Source organism: Paralichthys olivaceus, chromosome 18, assembly GCF_024713975.1.
Source record: "Paralichthys olivaceus isolate ysfri-2021 chromosome 18, ASM2471397v2, whole genome shotgun sequence".
Taxonomy (NCBI): Eukaryota; Metazoa; Chordata; class Actinopteri; order Pleuronectiformes; family Paralichthyidae; genus Paralichthys; species Paralichthys olivaceus.
Genome location: NC_091110.1, coordinates 13,963,208 through 13,976,465, shown reverse-complemented (window position 1 = coordinate 13,976,465; position 13,258 = coordinate 13,963,208). Strand labels below are relative to the sequence as shown.

The 13,258-nt window shown below is 42.4% G+C and overlaps 1 protein-coding gene across 1 annotated transcript in view; it reads left to right on the top strand.

Moving 5' to 3' along the window:
- Nucleotides 1–12,614, top strand: part of exd3 (exonuclease 3'-5' domain containing 3) — a 35,334-nt gene extending 22,720 nt beyond the window's left edge. Inside the window, exons 20-21 of the mRNA XM_069514059.1 lie at nt 10,964–11,030; nt 11,200–12,614. Of these exons, the coding sequence (XP_069370160.1) occupies nt 10,964–11,030; nt 11,200–11,570 (438 nt within the window). The 3' untranslated portion in view covers nt 11,571–12,614. The remainder of the gene's footprint in view (nt 1–10,963; nt 11,031–11,199) is intronic.
- The last annotated feature ends 644 nt before the right edge of the window (nt 12,615–13,258 follow it).

Genomic DNA, 13,258 nt, shown 5'->3' with positions numbered 1-13,258 from the left:
CTGGAGAGGTCAGGCTTCTTGGCCTGGGAAAAGCCTGAAAGAGCAAAGGGTGGGGGTGTAGATGGATCAAGAGGGTAGATGAATTGATAGGAATTGGAAAGAAGAGAAGGAGAGAGTACAGAGACTTATATGGCAAACACACAGCTATAGTGGGGGAAGAAAGAAAATAAAATAAAGAAAATAGACTTGAGGTTGGTCCAGTGTACAGAATCACTATCAACAATATAAAAGATGAAATGTAGAAGAATCGTAGAGAAATGCTGTCAGTTCTGAGGTTAAGTTGAGTTGCTATTGAGAGACTTGAGAGATAAAAATGGAATGGAAAATTAGACCCACAGTAGGTATTTAAAAAAAAAAAAAAAGCCCATGATGCGCAACTTGCGTCTTTCCCCATTTCCTCCTCCTCCTCCTCTTCCAGGCCAAGGAAGGCCAGCATCTATGTTTCTCATCGGAACTGCACCCCGGCGTTTTAACTCATGATGTGAAGGTTAAGGCGAGTGTTTAGACTTGTGTATTCTTGTGTGTAGTCTCTGGTGACCAGCAGAATTCCTTATGGACAAAGTGTGAACATACCAAACAATTAGATATGAGATAATCTTTGGTTCCTGCAGAATAAAAAATCAACAATTGTGTATACAATTAATACTAGAGAACAATTGTGTGGGTATGTGTGTGTGTTTGTCATATTAGAAAAATGACACCTACTGTAGCAGGAACTAACACAGAGGTGATTTGAAACCGTTTATAAGTCTGTGGAGAGATTTTTGAATTGCAATAGAGTCACAAATGTTAACATGTGTGCAGCTAAGGTCAAAATGAAGGCCGAATTTGATGATGGGTGTTTACCGGACTTACTCAGTGTTCATGGGCCAGAAAATCAACATGTTGTCAGGTGTTGCAGCTGCTGAGATCCCATCGCTGGGCTCTGGTTACAGGAGAGCTCAGTGGTCATGGATTGGACTGCTCGAACTCAAACTTAATTTTGATCTCAACTACACACCTGTACGTTTTTGTGACTACATCTTGCACCGTTGGATGCCGGTCCACAAACGTGCATATAAGCACCTGCCAGTAAACAGCCGTCAAAAATCCCCCTGTGGTAGTTCCCACTACTGTAGGTATCTCTGGAACCGCACACTGCCTTAATATTGTGACATACTGTGTTACATACAAGATTTGTTCTCATTAAAGAGCATTTCAGTGCTTAAATTCTTTGCAGTGTTAAAACATTTTAAGTTAATCAGAGACGTAGTCTTTGCACTTCTACTCTAATACTACTACTATTTTTGAATGCCAACCATTCCACTCATCTCATTCCTGAACTTGCTATGTAAACTTTCAGTCTGAATGCTTGTATATGCAAGTGAGCCTTTAGAGGTGCGGGGTTGCGGGTGTGACTGGGTGTGTGATGGTGTCGTATTAGTATGCAGTTTGGGTGTGGGTGTTTGTGGTTAAGGGTGTAGCCTTTTTGCATGGTACGCTGTTATCTAGGAAATATTGGACCGTTAAAAGTGGGACTGTGTAAGTGTGTGAGAAGCAAAGCTTTCAACGTGTCTCACCGACTCAAACCAAAGCTGCATATCCTTTAATGAATTAACGCAGCATCTCAAGCCACCCATCATCCGTCTTTGTTGCCGGTGGAAACCAGAGGTGACTGGAGTGCCTGAGTACCTGTCTGTCTGGGTGATCCCATGAATCTCCTAACACACACACACACACACACACACACACACACACACACACACACACACACAGGCCTCCTTGGATGCAGGGAGCCCTTTCTTTCTTTCCCTCCGTTTTCCTGCTGTCTATTTTGGTCAACTGGTTGCCTGTTCCCACAGTGCTGCTGTTCCCATGGTTATCGCCGCGGAGATAGCGAATGGGGGTTGGGGTGGTGGTGGTGGGCTTGACAGAGAGCGGGAGAGACAGCGTTGCTCTGTTCGAAGAGATAGAGGACTCTGTGGCTGTAGGGGAGGCGGGGGTGAGGTGGGCTGGGGTGGAGCGGCGGGGGGGTGAATGAGGGGTATGGGGTTGAGTGTGTGTGTGTCGATGTGTGTGAGTGTGTGTGATGTGGGGCTCCCATGGACATCACAGGTGGTAGAGGAGTCAGAATGCGTTTTGGAAAGACTAATGATTTTTAATTGAGCTTGACATTAGGAGATATCATATCTTTATAAAATGTCACTTAAAACAATCGGTTGTCTGTATTTGAAGATATGTATTATATTAGAAACAGATTAGACATTCTTGCAACTATAATTATCTATAAATACCGATGTAGGTACAGATATAAGGTCAACCTCATATGTGACCATATTTCTTACCCATGTCCATGTGCGTCTTGTTTCTGAGGGTATGTAGCACTTCCTGAGATCAAGAACGGAGGTGGGGTACAAAATGAGAGGTGGCAAAGGAAGTGCAGGGGAAGGGTTGGGGCCCGGAGCTGTTTTGGGGTTGGGGAGGGTAGCACAGCAAAAGGAGGGAGCGAGGGAGGGAGGGGTGCGGGTGAGAGTGCGGGGCTCAGAAAGAGGGACGGATTCAGTTCCCACACTTCTAATTACTGTGTCACTGGAGACTGAAAGGGGACTGCCCCTGGCCCTAGGGAATTTGCTGGGGCTGGTCGCAGAGAGGGAGCAGCGGTGGCGGAGGGAGGGATGGAGGGAAGGGGACCGAACAGGGGAGGGGAGGAAGGGTGGAATTAAAGAGTGTGTATGACACAGGAACTCTCTCCATCCTCCTTTCTTTTGGTTTTACCTCATTGCATTCACACTAGAGGTGAACCCCTTCACCGGGAGTCCCCCTCTGCCTCCCCCTCCCCCTCTGCTGCCCACAACCTCTCACCTCCGACCCACTTCTCCTTAACCCTCTATTACCCTCCTCCACCTCAGGCCTCCCTTTCCCTGCGGCCTTTGTTCGCCATCCCACCATCATGTACTTCTTCCTTTTTAACCCCCCTCCTTTCTACCTCTCTGCTTTTCTAATGTTGTGTTCCTCTCCCGTGTCTCCTGTTGACATGAACAAGGCTCCCAGAGACACTTTGAAGTGAGTTTGAACTCACACACACACTCACACACACAGATGCCTCCTTATCCTGCATCATTACTGCCACTTAACCCCAAAGCCCTCTCCCTCTTTTATTTGGCTTTATCTCACCCTCCCATAGCTTGTCCACTGTGAGTTATGTGTGTGTGTGTCCTGATAATACCTGTGATGTCTGTGAGAGTTCCTACACAATCTCACTGTCGTCTGAGTTTGAAGTATGAAGCAGTAATGACGTGTATCTGGTACTAAATGTTTTTCCCATCAGTTGTGGTCTGAGTAAAATCACATCTTTACAAGGCCCACCATCCTTTGTTTACTGTGTTTGCCTGTATTCTCACTCTGACATTTTCAGCTTTTACTCGGGGCTGGCAAAAAACACTGCGGAGAATGTCAGCACCAACTGACTCCGACATTTGCATTATATAGCCCCTCCGAATAATTTCAGGGGAATATCTGGAGTTCAGCACATGTCAGAGCAGCGTCAGTCTACTGATTGTTCCATTTGATTTCACCAAAATGAGAAACCGTATTTGTATCACTTGGCTTCTGTTTAGGTGCCATATCCCACGTAAATCTCAAGCTGAGCAGCTAGAAATGTCTGCTTTTCCACAACAATGCAGCAGGTCAGGTTGAAATAACTTTAAAAGCACTTATACATGGTGCTGGATAGTGAAGTACAAAGAGAGGAATGAGGTTTGACGTATTAGTTTCAGTTCTGGAACATTTAAAGGGAAATCACACGTGTTTGAAACAATGTCTTCACAGAGGAACCCAATCATTTTCACCATCATTTAACTTTGTGGTTTCTGCTTAAATCCCGTTGTGACAGTGCAAGATATACTACCATGTGTTTGCTGTTAAGGAGAACACACATCTGGTTGTGCAGGCATTCAACTTTTTAACCAGTGGCCACGTAGGCCAGCCTGCATGTAAAATGATTTTCTGGTACCCCACCCGGACACCGACACCTTATCTGTCAAGAAGCCATGTGGGAGAGTCACTCCCTCCGTGTTCTCTCAGCTTTTTAGGAGAGAACAGCCCAGACCAGCAGTAGCAGCCACTGTCAATATTTACCAACCTGGATGATTTACTCTGCATTACAATAACATTCCCTGCATGCCTGCGTGCCTCTACATCAGGAGGAGATGAGAAAGATGGAAAAATAAGAGAAGCGGTGAAGATCGGGGCTTGGGGGGGGGGGAAATATGCACCAGCAGCGATAAACGTTGAGCAGAGGAATCTGCCGGTGGCTCTCCCATGACGAGGCTGTCTGTTTGTATTCGTGTCCACATGTAGTTCGGGCTGATGGATTCAGGTTGAGTGGGTGGAATTTCTGTTTGGGCTGCGTGTGGGCGTAGTGACAGTTTGAGAACTGTTCGCGCATGTCGGGAAAAGCTGTGGATGTCGTAATATGGGGTTGAATGGGTGCATTGAAGGCATGGGAAAAATGAGCATATTTAGACTGTTTTAGTTTGAAGTGCGTGTAAACGTCACACTTCAGCGACAGACGGCAGGGAGACATTTGGAACACCAGGTCTGACTCAAAAAGACAAATGTTCACTGGCATTTGTGTGTATGCTCTGCATTTGAGAGAACCACTTGTCTTTACTGCACATATGACAGCAACACAAAACCCACCATTTGCCTCAACATCAAACAAGCCCAGGTTTACCCCGAAAACATTGCAGTGAGGAAGGTGATGTTTTCTCTCAGGTTAAGTTCTACTTTGTTTCATGTATGGAACAACAAATACCCATGATTAATGATTCTTCAGGCTCAAAACAGTTTGTTAAAGTGGACCTACTTTTTACATTTGCAAGAATTCTTTCAATAGTTTTTCTTTTACAGCAAACTACAGCTTTCAACCATTTGTTTCTGAGACATGAGATAACTTCATCAGTCTAACATCTTTTAGCTGCAATCTCTTTTAAAGTGGTATAAAGATGTCTACAGATGCAGTTTTTTTAAAATTACTCTCTGTTCACTGTGTCCAGACAAGCGGAGTTTACTGCACTATAATCAATCTATTAATCTAATGTACAAAATGTCACAGTATCAATTAAAAGAATAATAATAATATGTTTATAAATCCCATCATAATGTCCTGAAGACAAATGTATCCAAATTATTTACATATATATATATATATATATATATATATATATATTAGACCAGTAGTTTCTGATCTACAGTTCTTCTCATAGATCATTCGCAGTTGTTGGAGGCTAAATTCTTAAAACAGAAATGCTTGCGGCTGTGATATCCCAACACTGAAATTCAAATGAAATAATACTTCAGTTGAAAAACACCTAAGGGTAAGTGTTTAATGTCATGTGCCATCAATCACATTGTCCCCAGTACCTGTTTAGCCTGGCAGTTTTATTTTTAACACATAAAAAGCAACACATCAATGTGGTTTAATCCAGCTTTTTATGCTTCTTACATGAGCTGTTTTTATCCCACTTCAAAACCCCATTGCCCAGTGAACACTATTGTCAACGGATCTTTTCAGCATGCTGTTTTCCTGAGCTGTTTGGCTTAGGCTGGCCCCAGCTATCTGGTGTCTGAAGAGAGAGAGAGAGGGGGAGAGAGAGAGAGAAAGAGTACTTGGAGATGGAAAGAGAGAAAGAAAGAGGTTAGAGGTGAGAGACAACCAGAGAGAAGGAGAGCCGGAGATTGAAGGGAAACTGCAAGGGGGTAGAGGGAGGGAGCTTCTAGCAAGACATTTAACAAGAGAGGAGACTTAGGTTTAACTGGAGAGACGGAGAGATAGGGGTTGAGGTTGGGGGTTGAAGGTTGAGTGGGTAAAAAACAGAATTAACTGACTGTGCCGAGCCAAGGGAAAGCATTAGTGCTGTTTGTGTGACCGCTAGACTGTTATCTGCTGGACTCTAGACTATTATCTTCTTCATTACCCGTTTTAGTGAGCAGCAATAAAGAGGGAGTGAGGCAGCAAGGGATAGAGGGAAGAATAGGCAGAAACGTTGGGAGCGAGTGGAGGGTGAGAAAACGGTCGAAAAGTGGAAATCAGAGTTGACAAGAGGAAGAAACAAAGAGAGCTTGAGCAAGAGTTAAAGAGAAAGAGAGCGAGGAAGCACGTGATGCATGAAATTAGAAACGTTTCTTTACATATTGTGAAGCAAATAAAACACTCTTTTATATCTGAGGAGTTTGTTGCTAAAAAAAAAAGCACAATGGCTTTGATAAACATAAATAACTGTAGCACCTTTTAAAATAAAACATATAAAGAAAAAGGTGCTGTTAAAGTATAACAGTGTCTTCAAATGTACATGATGTTTGAAAAAATATATGAATTTTAATGATTTTCCGTCTTACATCGTCGGGTCTGTATTTGATTTTCCAAAAGGTTTCTGGTTTTGTAATATCTTCTTCACGCACGCCAACATCCCCATTGCTTTCCTACACAGTACAGGAACAGTATCTGTGCAAACCTGCACTCGCCAGAAAGCTTTCACTTTCAAAACACAACTGGATGATTTATTTCCACTGGAAAATCAGGAAAGGAAATTATATGACTACTGTAGTTTGTGTTTCATGCAGGTAAAATTAGTGGGTGCAACATGAGTCAGGCACAGGGTGAGTGAGAAAGTTACATGTGAGTTTTTACATCTTCTCCATGCCTTTTGTGGTATGTGTGTGTGTTTGTGCATGTATGCGTGTGAGGGTGAGTCAGAGGAAGGTGTGTGTGATGTCAAGCCCAGACAGGCTCAGCTGTGGTCCAAGTTCAGGTTGCTGTCAGGTGGTAGTGGTTAGTTAACACAGTTCATAATTACCTCAGACTGTGGGCTGAGACACTGGCCAGACACCCTAAGGATACTGTGGGAAAGTACATTTACTGGGTCAAAGCAGCGTTTCTCTCATGGTTGATCCTGCTGCAGCAGAGAGTTGACCCCTATTCAAGGTATTTTATACCTTATTTACAGGAATGATTTTATTTTCAAAAGAATCGAGTGAAAAATTAAAAAATGCGCTAATAAGCTGCAGCGCATTCTCCATGCAAGTACAAGCTCAATAGTAATATAATAAAAACCGTTACCTGCACATTGAAGTAGTGCTCTGCTCATCATTCATTGACTTAATGCATTTAAGGGATCCACTGCTGTGTCCTCATATCGGATTCTCCTGACTTTCTACAAACTTTATACTAGGGGGGCAAGCACCTCCTCCGGAGAAAATATGGAGGTTCTGCGGAGCTCAGTGCAAATCTGAAAGCAGCTGTACAAGCTTAAATGATTAATTTCAAAGTCTCACACCAACATTAAGAAATACTAAAAGTTATTGAGTAAAGGAACACTTGCAAAGTAAAAGACATAGTTTGCGATTTATTTGTATTGTTCAGAAACTATGATATTAATTAGGAGCAATGATCATTCAGTCAAAAAATAAGATTTTGTGACTCACCTCTTTGGACCAACTAATCGTATTCAGGCTTGTTTTTTACACCATTAACATAAAATCCTCTCATGTGAATGTGATTGACATTGAAATCATGTGTTTCCCTCAGTGGGAGAGTGTTAAAAGTAAAACGTTCCCAGTCCCTTCTCCTTCCTCCTGTCTCACCCAAAAAACATTTACATTGGATTCAGACCTACATTATTTCACACCAGCAACGAAAAATGTTATATGTGCCCAACAGAATGACAGGGAAGCAAGAGACAGCACAACATCCCAGACATGGAATGATGGGAGCCAAACAATGAATCTCTACAGTTGTGCATTTAATTTTTCTGTCATTGGAAGGGATACTGTCATTTCTTTTTATATATACTGTGTATATGTTTTAGACCACAACCTTTTTAGACATTAGAATTAAGTATCTGCAACCTTTACTTGGAGTGGGTATTCATGTCGAGTAGGAAAAGACAAGAATTTCAAGGGTAACGACGACGCAGCTCTTGCTCTTCTTCTCTGTTCCCACGCTGCCCCTTACCTGACTTACCACAATTTGAATCAAATCACCAGTGCCCAATTGGCTGCTCTAACCATGTGACCTACATCGGCCCTAAAACATTTTCCCATGGGAGCTGCCTACAGGGCAAATGCACTGTGTGTGTGCGTGTGTGTGTGTTTGAGCACATTAGGGAAAAGTCTCCCACCTCCCCCCCTCCCTCCCTCTCTTTCCTACCTCCTCTCCACTATCCCCCTGTCTCTCCTCTTTTTTCCACCACCTCCCATCCTTTGAAACACAGTATCACACTTTAGATAGCCTTTGTTGTCACGGCAAGTAGCATTCTTTCTCTGGCTCGGCCACACGGAGTGTGAGAATGCAGGAGGTTCCCTGAAAAACACAGAGAGGGAACAAAGGGCAGACAGAGTAAGGAAATAAATCCATGTAGCAACTGCCTGAAATGTATGTAGGGTTGAATTAAAATTAAATGATTTTTTCTTATGTTTAATTTGGTGGAATTTTGATCTTAAGGCTTTTCTGTGCAGTTATATTACAAGAAAAATACCACCTTAAAGCTTTTGGAACGAAATATGTTGTTCAGTGAGGAGACGATTACGAGTTGCAGTCAGAGGGGAAATGCACTTCAAGAACATTCCTAAAACACAATCAGTAACATGGCCGTGCTTACCGATCGCAGGTTAGTCCAGCTGACCGTCCTGCACAGATTACGGTGACTGAAGCCACATGCTCGTCCTCATTATGATCACATACACAATATTTTCCCCCAAATCATCTGGTCCAACACAGTTTCCAGTTTTCAATGAAGGCACAGAATGACCATCTGTATTCATTCAAATATAATTCTTCACCACAAGGCTCATTTTGTCACATCCATTAATGCATTGAACCAGTGTGTGTGTGTCCTCAAATATGTTTTATCTGTAAATATGTTCATGTCATTCTGAGCTGTGTTATGTCACTGAGACATTTACCATACTCTCATTTATTCAGTTTCAGTTGTGCAGTGTATTTCTCTGCACATCTAACTCCCCGCGTTTTGATTAATTGCAGATAGAAATATTTACATCCATGTTGCGTGTGTGCGAGGCCGTGTGCATGTGTGCCTGCCTGTCCGTGACTTGAGAGTTCAGAGCAGGTTCTGGCTTGCTCAACTCTGGGAAACTTTGAGCTGAGCAAATAGCTGGGTCTGTTTTCCTGGCTGCAGCCACACACTCGTATGTGTGAGCCATGTGTATGCGCTGTGAGCATTTGCAAGCATGTGGTTTATGTGCACTGCAGTGTAACCTGTGTGAATCTTACAGTGTTTTGTCTGTGAATTGTGTGTGTGTGTGTATGTATGTGTGTGTTTGTGTGTGTATGCATGTTAACTGTGTGTGTGAGAGAGATTAAGTTCAGATACAAAGAGGAGAATACAGAATGTACTGAGGGACAGATGAGCTTCATTCCCACAGACAAGACAGGAGATGACACCTCTGCTATTCCCACACCTCCACTGTCTAGCAGCTTTCTCCAGTCCTGACCTCAGTCGCCACAGAGGCAAACACTGCTCTGCATGTGCACACAGAGGAGACAATATAATTTTGCGTTGGGTGGGTCACTGGGTGTATGCTCCCCATCCGCAGTCTTCATTAAACATTTTCTGGATAAAGAGACAAACTGGCTTTAGGTGAGCTCAAAGCTTTTGTGAGGTCTGCGAGCCCGGTCTGATTTACAGCCCACCTCTAAGTGGAATGCTGTTTGCTGGGTGGAGCTCAGGTGTGTTGACAAGGCTTTTAGCACTGACATGCTGTCAGGATGGCTTACAGACGAGTGTGTGTTTGCATGTTAGGGGCCGGCAAACAAGAGGTCACTAATGTCCCACCAAGGAGACCTTTTACTGTGGAGAAGGATAGGACGGCATGCACATGTGAAAGTTACTGAGGCGTAAATGCTGTCTCTACACACACACTCACACACTGATCTGATCTTCCTGTAACACTTAGGCCCCTTGACACCGAAGCAACAACCAGGGAAAAATGTCTGTCTGCCATCAGTCTGAACGGATCAACATGTGTCAGGTCCTGCTTTAGACCAGGGCTTTACACAAGTCCAACACTTTTTGACTTGAACAGAACGTTTGCCTGCTATGACCTTTACTGGCATGTAAATTGTGTGATTGGATGTATAAAATAGAGCGTGGGTACCCGGGAGAAACAGTTTGAATTAATATTCGAGTTTGGACATGTTGGCCGGGCTTTCGTTTCTCTGGCTTGGTTTCGGTTTGGTCATAAAAAACAGAATGCCTGTCTGGTTCGGGGCTGGCTCTGTTAGCTGTCTCTCTGCCATGGTTGGATTCCGACTGAAAATTACGGCTTGAGCCACAATCTAGTGTGAAAGTAACCAATGACTGAAGTGATCATACTAAATATTTCATAATCGATAGTCTATATATCGATTATCTACATCGGACTCCATCATATAATGTGTTCTGGTAATAGGTTTAGATGACACTGTATCTAATAAGTTGGCGTCCAGTTCTTCTCCCGTTCATTCGAAGATGATCATACCACATTTTGAATAATAGTACTTTTTTCAACAATAGGGAATTTGAATTTGAAATGTGCCAAAGGACTTTGTGTACTAAAGCTTTGACTCACTTCTTTTATTACAACTTACTTTCACATGTTCTCTCCAAATTACAAAATAAAGGTTTTACTGATTTGATTTGATTTTTCGAGGGGGTTTACCACCTCAACACTACTTTTGACATTTTCTTAGCAATGGAGCTAGTTGATAATGCTAGAATTACAAATCATGACACAACTTTATTTGAATGTGTTTGTTTTTGCCTAGTAGAACACAAACCTGCACACGTCCCAGTAATTATTTACAAACCATGTAACTACATTATAGGGGAAATTCCTAAATACCAACTTTTCTTCAAGCCTCTTTTGTGGAATGGAAGCTCATTTCTTTTAACCTTGCTTCTAATGTTTTCTTCTCTTTGTCCAGGCGTGTAACAGTGATCAATATGTGGCAGTGCCCAGAGAAGACATGGTCAGGATGCTTAAACAGAAAGGTCAGTGACACCTCAACTCTCTCAGTAATTTGGGAAGGGCTTTATTTTTACTGGGCTCCAGATGTTACAGTACAGAATACATGAGGACATATCTACATGCCCCAGCTGTCAGCGTGTCCGTCTCACTCCATTTTCAAGAAGTCACTTAATTGTCATGTTTTGCCTGCAGGATTTCTGCAGGACCAGGTGGACACTGAACACACACAACAGACGTCCCGTCAACAGGAAGACAAGAAGCTTGGTGACATCTTGACCCCTTGCATGACCCCTGAACTCCCCAGGTATGCTCTTCAGTGTCGTTGGGCCCCCCTCTCAGGGCTGGACCCCGACACCCTGACCTTTCCCGGGGGGGCACCCATACAGCTCCATACCGTGCCCCCTGCCCTCCTGCCGAGAATACCACTCTTCTATGTCTGCACCAGATGTGGCAAGGTGTTCTGGGAAGGCTCTCACTTCGGCCGCGTCCTCTCCATGTTTCAGGAGGTCTTACATGTAACAGCTGAGGACACTGATTCAGTTGCAGCAGCACACCTGAGCTGACTGATACAGAGCCCATGCAGTTTACCAAACCAAAAACACATCCAGAATCATACACATCATACACATACAACCAATTCAGTTGCCTCTTACTTTGGTTCTGATAATTGTAGTTCTTAATTTACTTGATATCATAATAATAAAGGAGGCATAAAGACAACAGATTAACACCGATGTTTCAAATGCATCTTTAGATTTGTGTCGCTTAGAGAAAAGGTGAGTTCAAATATTTCTTTTCTACACCTGAATCAGCTGACTGCCCTCAGAAGTCGTACCTCCTCTTACCCATCAGGTACTGCTGCAGTAAAAAATCTCTTCCACACCTGAATGTTCCTTATGATAGGTGCGTGGGGCAGAGCAGACACGCCCGAAGAAGAATTAACACCCACACACTTGCTCTTTAAAGAACATTTAATGCAACGTTATAGTCAGGTATTGACTGAAATGTTGAATTAAATGACTCATCTGGAACTAAAGCCTGACAGTCATACAAAGAAATGAAAGGTTAATCATTGTTATTATTTACTTTTACGGTTATTTTACATATCTTTTGTCATCCCCAGCTGCTTTTCTATAGTGTATATATTAATGTGCACATTGCAAACGGTGGTGTTTTTAATTTCAGTGATCCAAAGATGGGTCATGATCGCATTTTGAGTTTTCTTATTTATTGTCTTCATTATTGTAACCTGGCACATTCATTGTGATTCACGGTTTGAATCAGATTGAGATAATTTCTGTTTATACATTAATCTTTCAAAAAATGCTCTTCAGGTTATTTAATCTTCAAAATTTGAAAGCACATAAAGTTTTTACAGTTTATAATGTTTTAAGTTTGTTCCGAACAAGAGTGTCAATTACATTCTTTTTAATGAAATTGTTTTGACTGTAAAGCTAAATAATGCCAGGACTCAGTTCTTCTGCATATTTAGCAGTCTGGTACTGTACACGTTCATTCTCTATTATAACATTTGTATATATTTTTTTATTATTTAGGTGTAAACTAAGTATGTGTTAATAAACAAGAGTTTTCATTTAAATGATCAATCTGTGAGGAGTTACTATAAAGGTATTGGTATTATCTGAGAAACTGGAAGACACTGACGAATGTGTCAAGAGAGTTTGTGGTGATAAGAGCTGACAACGGTGTTGGGTTGCTGTAAACAAAATCCTCTCTCGAGCTGATAGGTCACAGAGAAACCCAACACATACTCCACCTGAAACCATTCATATTTTCTCATGCTCCCCTCTCCTATGTTCACAAATCCCATGTTGGATTTTGTGTAATCGCAGGAAAATGCGATTGCCCAAAAGGGTTTTAAGACATCTTGAGTGGAAAATTCTACAATTAAAGATTTTCCGGCGTTTTGTCGAAACTCCAGCAGAAGGCTGAGTTTGAATCTTTTTACACTCATAAAAGAAGCTCTAACCAAAGCCAGATGTGCAGTTTATTTTATTGATCACTTAACTTGCATCAAAAAAGCCACAGCCGTTTCCAGAGACAGGTCATACTGTGAATCACTGATGTAAGTGTGTTTTCCCTGACTGCGTTTGAAGCACAGCAGCTGCAGTGGGAAGTCACACATTTGAATCACAGGATGATAAAAACATCTTCTTTTGTCTAATCTTGAAGCCTTTTTAAAAACATTGCATAACATTTTTATCTTTAAGGAGGGAAAAGTTGCCACATT